We start from the raw sequence: 12,035 nt of genomic DNA, 5'->3' as shown, positions 1-12,035 counted from the left end.
CTTGCGTGCAGTGCAGATCAGAGAAGCCCTCAGCGGTCGCGGTTCTTTCCGCTCATAAGCAGCTTCCTTGCTTCAAGAAGACGTACATTTTACTTGATTTTTTTTTAAATAGCTTCATGTACTTTATTAATTTGTGTAAATATGCCAGAAAGTCACAAGTGAAATTTACTTGTCTGTTGGATGTCTAATATTTATAAGTAAAAATTGAGTGCATGTTTAAATTTTACTTTAAACTCTACAGTTTTCACTTTTACAAGATTATTCTAAGCAAAATATGCATAATTTTTTCTGTTTTATTTACTTTGCCATAAAATCATTTTTTACAGTGTACATAGAGGGTATGTAGCTTATTTATAAAAATTGTCCCTGGGATGTAATGCTCTGCTTTTACCTTATTTGGAAGAGTCATGAATATTAATGTTGAGCTCTGCTCTGATTGGCTTATTTCAGCAGCTCACAGCAGTTCAGTGAAGCGGCTCGTGAGTCCTGACCGTCCTGACAGAACACAGGCCGACTGAATGACACTTTAAGCAGAACATCTCAAAAGGAGATTGCTGAAATGCAGCTTACTTGTTTATTGGTGTTTTCAGATCATCCGCGTGAGAGAGAGAGCTCGATTGCTCGGTTGCCAGATTGTACATGTTTAGGTAAAACACTGCATAGTATACAGGTTCTTTTCACAGATAAGCTCTGTTTGGGGGATTTAAATTACTGAAATCTGTCAACCGCACGAATGCTCTTCTTTCACTCAGACAAAACCAAAACCAATGATTTTAGAATAGTCTTTTTTGTCAACGATATTGCATGTTTATATAACGTTAGTCACAATGTAGGCTACGCAGTGACTGTGATGTACTCTGAAATACAAGCATGCAAAAACATTATACTTAAGTTCTCAAAAATATAAATATATATTTTTACAGAATGAATAGCCTTGTCAAATGACTGTCGTTTTAACTTATATGGTGGAAAAGGTGACGTTTGCTAGACTGATCGAGTGAACGATATGTAAGCAACGTATCTACGATTGTATTTTCTAATACAAAATAATATTACCCTTTGTCTTTAGACACACTATTAAGTTTTGAATGGTACTTGGAGTATCCTGTTGTTACTGTACTAGCATCTTGCGTCATCTAGACAATGCGGTCTCTCTAAGAAACTTTCAATTTAATCAGAAATTGTTTAAACAGTCAATAAGTGGATAAATCGCTACTTACTGCTTGCTGGAATATAGTTGCCCCTTTCTTCAGTTTAAGACACTGAGCGAAGCTTGCTTGAAATGGGCCGAGCAAACGAATGATCTTGAATTAAATTGTTGTGGTATCGGATTATAAACATCAACCATGACTGTTGACATTTTTATCTGCGGGAAGAGTAGAAAAGTCCTCACGTCTCCTGAACAGCCTGAACATGACAGCTGCCATTTTTTTTGCTATCCTCGCGTGTCGCTTGTTTACCTGCAGTCCTGATGATTCGCTCCCGTGAGTTCAGCTTGACAATGAACATGTTCGGACAGATGCAAATGTTGGGGGTGTACATATAATGATCCCTAACGCTTGTGTCACAGGTGGTGTTATGTTGAGAATCACTTATTTTTCCGTGGTGTTTTTCATGCACGAGATTTACATAAGAAGTAGGAGGCAATGGTGTTTGAGACTCACAGTATGTGATGTCCATGTACTGAACTCTTATTTTTTCACTATGGCAAGGTTAATTAAATTTTTCATTCTGGGGCACCTTTAACTAGGAGTCTAAAAACACAGCAGACTCTAGCATCAGTCGCTAGAGCGTTTGAGATCAGTTGAATGAGGTTTACATGCGCAGCCCTTACTGGTCTATATCTATTACACTGACCCTCTAAACTCACTCCTACCCGAGTCACGGCACCAAATTTTACTGGTCCTAACCGCCCCGCTCTGAGTGGGACTCAAACCATGGTGTCTGATTGAATCAGCCCAAAAGTACTTGTGATCCTGGGGTTACATCTACACTATAAAACCTAATGAATGTGTGCCCCAGCACCAGCCTGCCCTAACACAAACATCCTGCAAGGCACACCTCTTGACAATACCGTTGAAGCAGCCACACCCTGAATGGGCTCTGACACCTAGAGAAAAAACGATATTATGTGCCTCTTAGGCGAAAGATCGAATCCGAAACTCAATGCGATATAGTCTGTTTGGTAGTGGGGGAACCTCGGTTCTGATACAAAGAGACGTCACTTAAGAGCATACAGTCACCTAGTGAAGGGAGCCTATAGCTTTAAAAATGGTTTATATGAGCTGGCACCCCTCAGGGGTCAGACCTACAGTTTACAAATCTCTGTCAGGGGTGACAGATTTTCCCCCGAATCTGGAAAAGATCTGGATAATGTTCTATGTGTATGGCACAGTAAAGAGATGTGTTTTTAGTCTAGATTTAAACTGACTGAGTGTGTCTGCTTTCCAAACAATACTAGGAAGACTGTTCCAGAGTTAAGGTGCTCAATAGAAAAAGGATCGACTGCCTGCAGTTGATTTTGATATTCTAGGTATTATCAACTGGCCAGAGTTTTGAGTCTGCTATAGACGTGATGGAGTATAATGTGTTAAGAGCTCGCTCAAGTACTGTGGAGCTTAACCATTTAGTGCTTTGTAAGTAATAAGCAAGATTTTAATTTAATTCAAATAAAAATTTTAATAGGTTTAATAGGGAGCCAGTGCAGTGTTGACAGAACTGGACTAATATGATCATACTTCCTGGTTCTAGTAAGAACTCGAGCTGCTGCGTTTTGGACCAGCTGGAGTTTGTTTATTAAGCGAGCAGGGCAACCACCCAGTAGAGCATTACAATAATCTAGCCTTGAGCTCATGAACGCATGTACTAACTGTTCAGGATTTTGCATTGAGAGCATGTGCCGTAATTTAGATATATGTTTAAGATGGTAGAATGCGGTTTTACAGATGCTAGAAACGTGGCTTTCAAATGAAAGATTGGTATCAAAGAGCACACCCTGGTTCCTCACTGATGACGAGGGCTTGACAGAGCAGTCATCAAGTGTTAGACGGTATTCTAGGTTACTACTTGTGGAGTTTTTTTGTCCAATAATTAATTTTTTTTTAAAAATGTAATTATATTAAGTTGCAGGAAATACTGTTGTAGAATGTTGTGGTCGATAGTATCGAATGCCGCACTAAGATCGAGTAACACTAATAGAGAGATACAACCACGATCAGATGATAAGAGTAAATCATTTGTAACTCTGATGAGAGCATCCTCAGTTATGGATTTATGCTATGATACGGTCTAAATCCTGACTGGAAATCCTCACAGATACCACATCTTTCGAAAAAGGAGGATAGTTGTAAAGACATTGCCTTTTCTAGAATTTTTTTGACAGAAAGGTAGATTTGAGATTGGCCTGTAATTTACTAATTCTGTAAGATCTAGTTGCTTTTTTTTTTTTTTTAAGTGGTTTAATAATAGCCTTAAATGTTTTCGGCACATATCCTAATGTCAGAGGAATTAATGATATTAAGAAGAGGATCTATGACCTCTGGAAGCATCTCTTTTAATAACCTAGTCGGTATAGGGTCGAGCATACATGTTGTTGATTTTGATGATTTAATGAGTTGAGCCAATTCTTATAGTCGTGAATGAGTGTAATTGTTCTTCAGTGACACTACAATGCACTGTCTGATGTGATACTGTAGTAGACCGCTGCATGGTTATCCTAATATTATCAATCTTGCATGTAAAGAAGTTCATAAAGTCATTACTGCTGTGCTGTTTGGAGACTTATTTTTGGTTAATTTAGCCACTGTATCGAATAAATACCTATGATTGTGTTTGTTTTCTTCAAAACAAACAGTAGAACTAGCAGTATTTACGGCCTTGCTGCATGCGATCATGCTTTCTTTCCCTAAAATACGAAAAACCTTAAGTTTTGTGTTCTTCCAGCTGCGCTCCATTTTTCTGGCTGCTGTTTTAAAGTCCCGGATGTGCTCGTTGTACCACGGCGTTGGACTTTTTTCTTTAATCTTCTTTAAGTGCCGGGAGGACCTGTGTCTAAAGTGCTGGATAGAGTCAATAGTTTCTGTTGCAACATCGAGTTCCTCTAGGCCAGGGATCTCCAATCTCGGTCCTGGAGGGCTGCTGTCCTGCAGAGTTTAGCTCCAACCCCAAATAAGCACACCTATACCAGTTAATTACTGTTACAACAAGGCCCTAGTAAGACACTGATAAGCGTGTTCATGTGTGTTTAATTGGGGTTGGAGCTAAACTCTGCAGGATAGCGATTGGAGATCCCTGCTCTAGGCTATCTGGGATGCTGAGGAGAGGACACTTTATTTACACAAGATTATTTACACCGCAATCTTTAGTTGCAGCAGTGATAGTCCTGCCATATTTGAAGCTAGGGGATGGCTTTGCTGCCTTAGCTAAATTAAGTAGACATGATACTAGGTAATGATCTGAGATCTCCATGTGACAGTATTAGATGTTGTCTAACTCCAATAGAGTTTACAATGTCTCTAAATGCCAATCCCATTGTGTCTTTTTCATTGTCTACATGGATTTTAAAATCACCAACAATTTGTACTTTATCTGCAGCCAATACTAACTCTGATACAAAACCAGCTAATTTTTTGATACAATCTGTATGGTGCCCTTGTGGCCTGTATAAAGTAGCCAACACAAATGTCAAATGGGATTTATCAGTTTCACTACATAACATTACATAAAGCACCAGTACTTCAAAGGAATTATATTTTAAATTAGACTTCTGAATAATACTGAAGATATTATTATAAATTTCTGCAACCTCTCCCCCTTTACCTTTCAGGCGTGGCTCGTGTTTATAACAATAATCTTCGGGGGTGGATTGATTTAAAGTAATGTAATCATCAGGGTTTTAGCCAGGTTTCTGTGAAACACAGCAGTAAACTGGAATAAGATTGAGTACGCAGTATGTCTGGAGTAAGCTGTATTTAGGGCTGGTACAGGTTTGGTAGACTGGGCAATACCACTACTGGTGTCCCACTGCCTCATTTGTCGCCTCTCCAGTTTGAACCTGGAGGTGACAATGAGGGAAACAATTATTAAATAAAGCATTTATAGCCTTGTACAGATTAAGAAGACAAATATTCCCACTATTCATCTGTTGCCCCTCCAGTTTGGACTTGGAGGTGATAGTGTGGTCATGTTTCCTAAAGGTTTGTAAGGAGTATGAAGATGGAAGGTAAAGGTGGCACTCTCTTTCCTCCCTGCTAGAGCTGTGGGGATAAGCAAACATAAGTCAATGAGGCTAAGGGAGTTTGGGCCTCCCCAATCATCATTGGGTGTTACAGTAGGGTTACATGCTTCCCTGGGTGTATGAGTTACTGAGTTGAAGGTTGAAGCTTGTTTTCTGCATTTCCTCTAGCAATGTTGCATGTATGTCCTTAGCCTTAACAAATTAATTCAGCATGGCTACAGTGTTTTCAAACTAAAACACTTAAAAAATACACTTAAAACAATACTGCCATTTATCAGTTTCAGGTGCTTGTATTGAATGCATTTTTGCAGTTTATTTCTCATACAAAGACTTTTGTCTGGAGTCAGGGCTGCTTGCCATTTTCTGCCAAACCTCGGCATTGTGGGACGATGAACTTTGGAAAATCACTGAGCTTTTTCATTTTAACAGAGCAGTCTAATGAAAGCAGTGACTTGTTAAGTGTTCAAAAACTCCTCCAGATGGGAAAACCATTAAGATCAGGAGATTTTTTCGATGGTAAATTAAGAAAATATTTCTGCTTGTCTTGGCCAAAAACCACCTCTTACAGAGACTCAGAATGGGGCTTTCTGTTAGTTATGACTCGCTCCAGTTCTACTAATAGACTCCCGAAGGATAACAGCCCAAGAGACGCCGTAGAAATCATGGCCTGTAGTTTTCTTCATTGGCATATCAAAGCAATCATGATATATAAACCCACACAGTACAGTATGCACACAATATTGCCAACAAAAAAGAAGTGTTTAAATATCCATGGCAGGTTCGATGATTTTCCAATGAATTAGACCATGATGTATATTTTTAAGTATATTATTTCAAACTGTGTTTGTAAGCATGTCTGCTGTATGTAAAATGGCTACATTGACTGGCATACTCCACTTAGGAGGTTGTTTTGTTTCATATTCATGTTTCAGGTTTCTGTCACAGAGTTTGCTTCTGGGAAACCTAATCAGTTGGTCTCACAATAACGAGATTGAATTTCAAGTTTAATTTCAGTCAATAATTTATTTTTCTTCGTTTCAGTCAAAACATTGAATCATAAGAGAAAGTGTTTGACTTAAATATCAGGTTAAATATAACTATTATTACAATTGTAGTTATGTAAATTAGTAAATTTATCTTATTAACTTATTAATAAGTTAATAAGATAAGTTTAAGTTAAGATGAATATGAGTGTGAAAATGTGTGCCATTGCTACACTGTTTTTAAATGTGTGTAAAGGTGTCAAAGCCCTGCTGCATGCCGGGTTGGCAGATCGCTATATGTGTATGTGTGAAAACAGCACAGATGTGTGGAATATGTGAGGCTGTGACTCCTCAGGGATAGAAAGAGTGAGAGAGTTGCAGCAGTTCATTGATTACACAGATCAAACACATCTACGAGAGAGAGAGAGAGAGAGAGAGAGAGAGAGAGAGAGAGAGAGAGAGAGAGAGAGAGAGAGAGAGAGAGAGAGAGAGAGAGAGAGAGAGAGAGAGATTTTATGTGTGTATTAAAGGTATGCTCCTGCAAAAAGAAGAAAATTCACTCATCATTTACTCACCGTCATTCCATCCATGATGTGTATTAAATCATACACATCATGGATGGAATGACGGTGAGTAAATGATGAGTGAATTTTCTTCTTTCTCTTCTTTCTTCAGATGAACACAAACAAGGATTTATAGAAAATGATCTGAGTCTCCTTTCGAGGTTCAGGCTTATTTGTTCATTAATGACATCAGCGACTAGTTAACTCAACTTTAATGTCAACTTACAAAATATCTGAAGTCGTTCTAGCACTTCTAGAAAGGTGCTATAGATTATAATAGCTGGTTTTGTTTTCATTGTAGTTCTTCTCATCATTGCAGTGATCAAAGATTACTATACATGAGGAACTAATACTTTAATAACTAGTCATAGAGGAAGCTTGAGAATGTTCTGGAAAAGCGAGAGAAAACAATCCATTTCAGCAACTACTACATTCTTCCAGCATGACCTCACCTAACCTGTCTCAGTGTGCTGTATGAAACCATACACGGGATAAATCTCCCGTTGAGATTCATACGTGTTATTTGACCTCCACCATCTCCTTAAGCATGCATGTATCTATCACTGTCACTCTCATTCGTATTGATTATTGATTAGAGAAAGGGGGGATTGTGTTTGTGAAAGCATATGTGATAACAGAAGCCTGCAGTCTGGACCCCTGCGGGGGGAAGTGAGTCAGAGAGTAAGAGAGAAACAGACAAAAACGACAGATCACAAACTGGCCATGGTGAGTGGGTGATGTCTGGGAGAGATGGGTAAGGGGGTTTCTAAAACATCTCTAAATCGGTAGCCAGTAACATAGCCAGATTAAAAAAAAGAAGAAAAAAATCCCCTTTTACCCTATACATAAAACATGTGGTTTTGTCTTATCAAGACAAGGCAAGTTTATTTGTATTGCACATTTCACACCCAATGGCAATTCAAAGTGCTTTACATAGAAATTAATTAAAATAGTGGTAACATATGCATTAGAAAAAAGAATACCATGTGGACGAATTAAAAATTTAAAACAAGGATAGTTAAAACAGTTGTAAAGATATAAAAATAAAACATTCTTCAGTTTACAGCCTACATACATGTACCATCTCAATTAGAACACCTCTCTCCTTCATTTCTTTCTAAAACACGTTCATAACATCCCTTTTAAGAACTATTCCCTGATTTTTACTCAGGAACCTTCTTGTTCCTGAGTAAAAATGTCATCTCTTTATCTTAACAGATAAAGAGTACTTGTTTTCTGTACTTCAATGTGACTGGAGCTCTGCTTCGAGACCTAGTGATCTGCTTCCTTAGAATTTTGAAGAAATAGTTTTGACCAAAAAGACCCTACAAGTGCAAAGCAGGACAGACAGTTTGGAAGAATGGAAGAGATGGGTGGTAGATAGATGGATGGATGAATTGGTGCATGGATGGATGGATGGACGGATAGACGGACGGATGGATGGATGGATGGATGGGTATTTTAATACTAAATACTGGAGCTCTGCTTTGAGACCAGTGAGACCTTCTTAGCATTTTGAAGAAATACTTTTGACCAAAAGTTTGGAAGACAGATGGATGGAGGGGTTGGTGGATAGATTGATTGGTTGATGGATAGATGGATGGGTATTTTAATACTAAATACTGGAGCTCTGCTTCGAGACCTTCTTAGCATAACCACTTGCCAGTTATAGCAAACTGTCCATTGTTAGTAATGTTTTTTTTATTATTATTATGATTTTTAAAGTAATGAGTTGTTAGCTTAATAACATGCTCTATTGAATAACTCTATTGGAAACTACTGTGAGCTCAATCCCATGCTTCACAAGAAGTGTGTCATCCATGAGTTTTTTAAATCACTCTCTCACTCAGAAGATCCATTTGAATGAGTGGCTTAGGAGGCAGCTGCCATGTTGACTCTCTAGAGAGCAAGGCAGCTAACTATGCTTTTGAATATTTAGATGAGTTCTTTACACAAGTATGCAAACAAACCTGTGAGCGGTTGACCGATATATGCTGGCCAAGCTGCATTTGCATACTTGCATTTGCTAGTTCACCCAAAAATGAATTTTGCTATCATTTACTCACCCTTATTTGAATTCAAACCCATAAGACTTTGGTTTTGCTGCTTTGCCTTGAAACACAAATAAAGATATTTTTAATGATGATTCATTATTTTTGCCAATTGAAAATCCATGCAACCAAAACTTCTATGCTTCGAAAAGGACATTGTTAAAGGAATCCACATTTAATCCAAGTCTTCTGAAGAGACTTCATATGATGAACAGATTTAGGCTTTTATTCACATATAAGCATTGATCAACACGCATACATTAAGCTCATTCATCAAATTTGGTAAACATGAAAGCTCAAGTCTTATGGCTTTGGAACGATGTTCATTTTGGTTATGTTTCTGGCCTCAGAATGGTTGGGGTGTTTCGAATTTGGCCAGCCTTCTCTTCAAGGCCATTCCTCTTGAATGTGAGAGATTTTGAATGCAAATGTTTGTCTACAATGGCACTGGGTTACAAATAGAGCACATTTCTCTCTTTCAGCCGATCCCCAGTCGCAGGATTCCTTGCCGAGCCAACGCTGCGTCTGGTTCGTTTTTCGCCAGGGACAACACAGCCAACTTCCTGTCATGGTGTCGATAGGTGGGCGTAGGTGACACCTGTCTGTTTGAGTCAGATGGGCTTGGTGAGTCTTTTACACAAATCCATCTCTGTCACAGCAACAAAGATTGATGTGTGAATAATCTGTCCTTCTGAAATCTGCCCTTTCTCTGTGTAAAGACTTGAAGTCTGATTTATTACAAAAACTGCATCTCTGTATATCTAGAGTTAATGCAGTGAGAGAGCATGTTGCACCTGCTCCAGTAATCTGACAAAAACACAACAGGTTTTATATTTTTGCATTGAATTGTTAAAAAGCTCCTATTATTCATTTTTTCATCCTCTGTCTGAACGCTCTGAGCACCGTCTGCTCTGATTGGTCAGTTGGCCCAGTCTGTTGTGATTGGTCTTCCGCTTAGAGGGTGTGTCCAAATGTAATGCCTAAACCAAACCAAAATGTGTTACATGAAAATGTCGCTACACAATGAACATAATGGAAAGGCTATACGAAGCATTGAGGGATTTTCTGCTGGAGAGATTCACTCCCTTTGGTGTAGACTTTGTACTTTGTAATATTGCAGATTGTTTACATGCACAAACAGCTATATTACACACCATAAGAAAGGTTAAACAAGCATAATAGGCCCCCTTTAATCATTTCAAAGCATTTTTATACAGTTAAGCCTGTTAAGAAGGTGGACTAGCGTTCATGTGGAGGTGTGATTTTCAGCAAAATGTCCTCACATAAAGTGGTCAGTTTATAATTTTGTAATAAAAGTGAAAATATTAATTGATTCTGTGCATTCAAAGCTGCAGTCCGTAACTTTTTGTGCTCTAGCGGTTAATAAATAGAACTGCATGCGTCTTGAGGAAGAACATCGCAGCCGGATCTACTTCTCTCTGTTTAGTCACGCAAGGACCGTGCACCTCCGCAGCGGCTCCTACCAGACTGGCCTGAAATAGTCCCAATATAAACACTTATTACAAGTGTTCCATAATGATTCAGGGTAAGAAAAAAACACAGTTTGGAAAATGGATTCATGTTGTACATTCTCAGTATATAATTTTTGTAAATCTTGAACACAAAAAAGTTACGTACAGCAGCTTTAAAGAGCCCTGTTATGCCCCTTTTTACAAAGAATGGGGTTTACAAAGAACTCCAGAATGTGTGTGTGTGTGTGTGTGTGTGTGTGTGTGTGTGTGTGTGTGTGTGCGTGCGTGCGTGCGTGCGTGCGTGTGCGTGAGATTGTGTACTTGTTTATATTACATTGAGGGGACCAAATGTTTGGTTAGACTATAGCTTGTACAGTATAAAATCCATTACGCCTATGGAAAGTCCCCACAATTTACAAAAATCTAACGTGTGTGTGTGTGTGTGTGTGTGTGTGTGTGTGTGTGTGTGTGTGTGTGTGTGTGTGTGTGTGTGTGTGTGTGGTTTCAACTCAAAATACCCCATACATCATTGATTATATCATATTGTAAAAGTCCATCATGCATGTACCTTTAAATGCAAATGAGCTGCTGCTCACCGCCACCCTTTTCCAAAAGAGGGCGGAGTCTTTACAGCTGGTGCCCCAGATACCAAGAACTATAACTTTTGTTTGGTTTTGATTATCATCCTCACATCTCCGTGACATTACGGTGACGCACTGCAGTTTTGTATGTACACTTCCATGTTCGATAAGGTAAATCGCTCTGATATATAAATCGCTTTTTTAATATATATATTAGGGATGCACGATATTGGATTTTTGCCGATATCCGATATTTTTCAGCTCATTTTAGCCGATACCGATGTCGATATATGTTTATTTTTTCCCTTTGTTTGGAAACAACACCATTTTGAGCAAAAACTATTTTTTTTCATTCTGGTTTCAGATTTCTGTGGTATCCTTACTAAAAGGATTCTTGTTGAAGATAAATAAATGTTAATAAAGTTCTTTTTATGATACGAGTATATTAAAAGCTCTGAAAATAACAATAATATAGTCAGTAATTTTTCACCCCAGATGCAGCTGTAACCTAAATATTGTATTTTTGGATTTAACGTTTGTGCACATGAAGTGGGGGTGGCATGACATCCATTGATGCTGTCTTTTAATTCTACAATTATTGTAGAGCTCCTTGGATTATTTTTCATCATCCATTTCGTAAAATTTTATTACAGATTAATACACTGTATATAAAAGTATTTAATTTACAAGTGTCATGCTTGTGATTTATGACATCATTACTGATTTGTTTATTCAGAACAAGAAGTAACTTCAATTTATTTGTGTATTCTACTTTTCATTGTATTACTGTAACAACAGCGCCCCCACTACATGTATAAATATATAGCGGTCTAGCTGGAGGGCACTAGGACCTGGAGGAGCTTCTGCTGCTGTGGAGGCTGCCGCACGTGCTAGAGAGTGGGGAGACGCGATTGGGCTTGTTTTGGGCTAGTTTTGTTGTGAAAACGTGGCAAATCTGCTGCTGACGGTCACGTCCTTCTGTACGTGCATTCAGAATTTCAAGGCAGCTTTTAAAAACAGTCAATATAAATCACTGTACATGCAATGTATTTTCTTGTTTTCACTTGAAGAATGACCGCAGTGCTGACATGGTCTCATCGCTGTAACACTCCTTGCACACGTGAGTTATTGCAGGCGCATATCAACACG

At 38.5% G+C, this 12,035-nt stretch overlaps 1 protein-coding gene across 1 annotated transcript in view; it reads left to right on the top strand.

The window, feature by feature from the left end:
* LOC137065100 (growth arrest-specific protein 2) overlaps nucleotides 1–12,035 on the top strand; it is a 76,429-nt gene that overhangs the window by 23,719 nt on the left and 40,675 nt on the right. The window contains 1 exon segment of the mRNA XM_067436666.1: nucleotides 9,316–9,457. Within this exon segment, the coding sequence (XP_067292767.1) occupies nucleotides 9,316–9,457 (142 nt within the window).

Source organism: Pseudorasbora parva, chromosome 25, assembly GCF_024679245.1.
Source record: "Pseudorasbora parva isolate DD20220531a chromosome 25, ASM2467924v1, whole genome shotgun sequence".
Taxonomy (NCBI): domain Eukaryota; kingdom Metazoa; phylum Chordata; class Actinopteri; order Cypriniformes; family Gobionidae; genus Pseudorasbora; species Pseudorasbora parva.
This window is presented reverse-complemented; position numbering and strand designations above follow the sequence as displayed.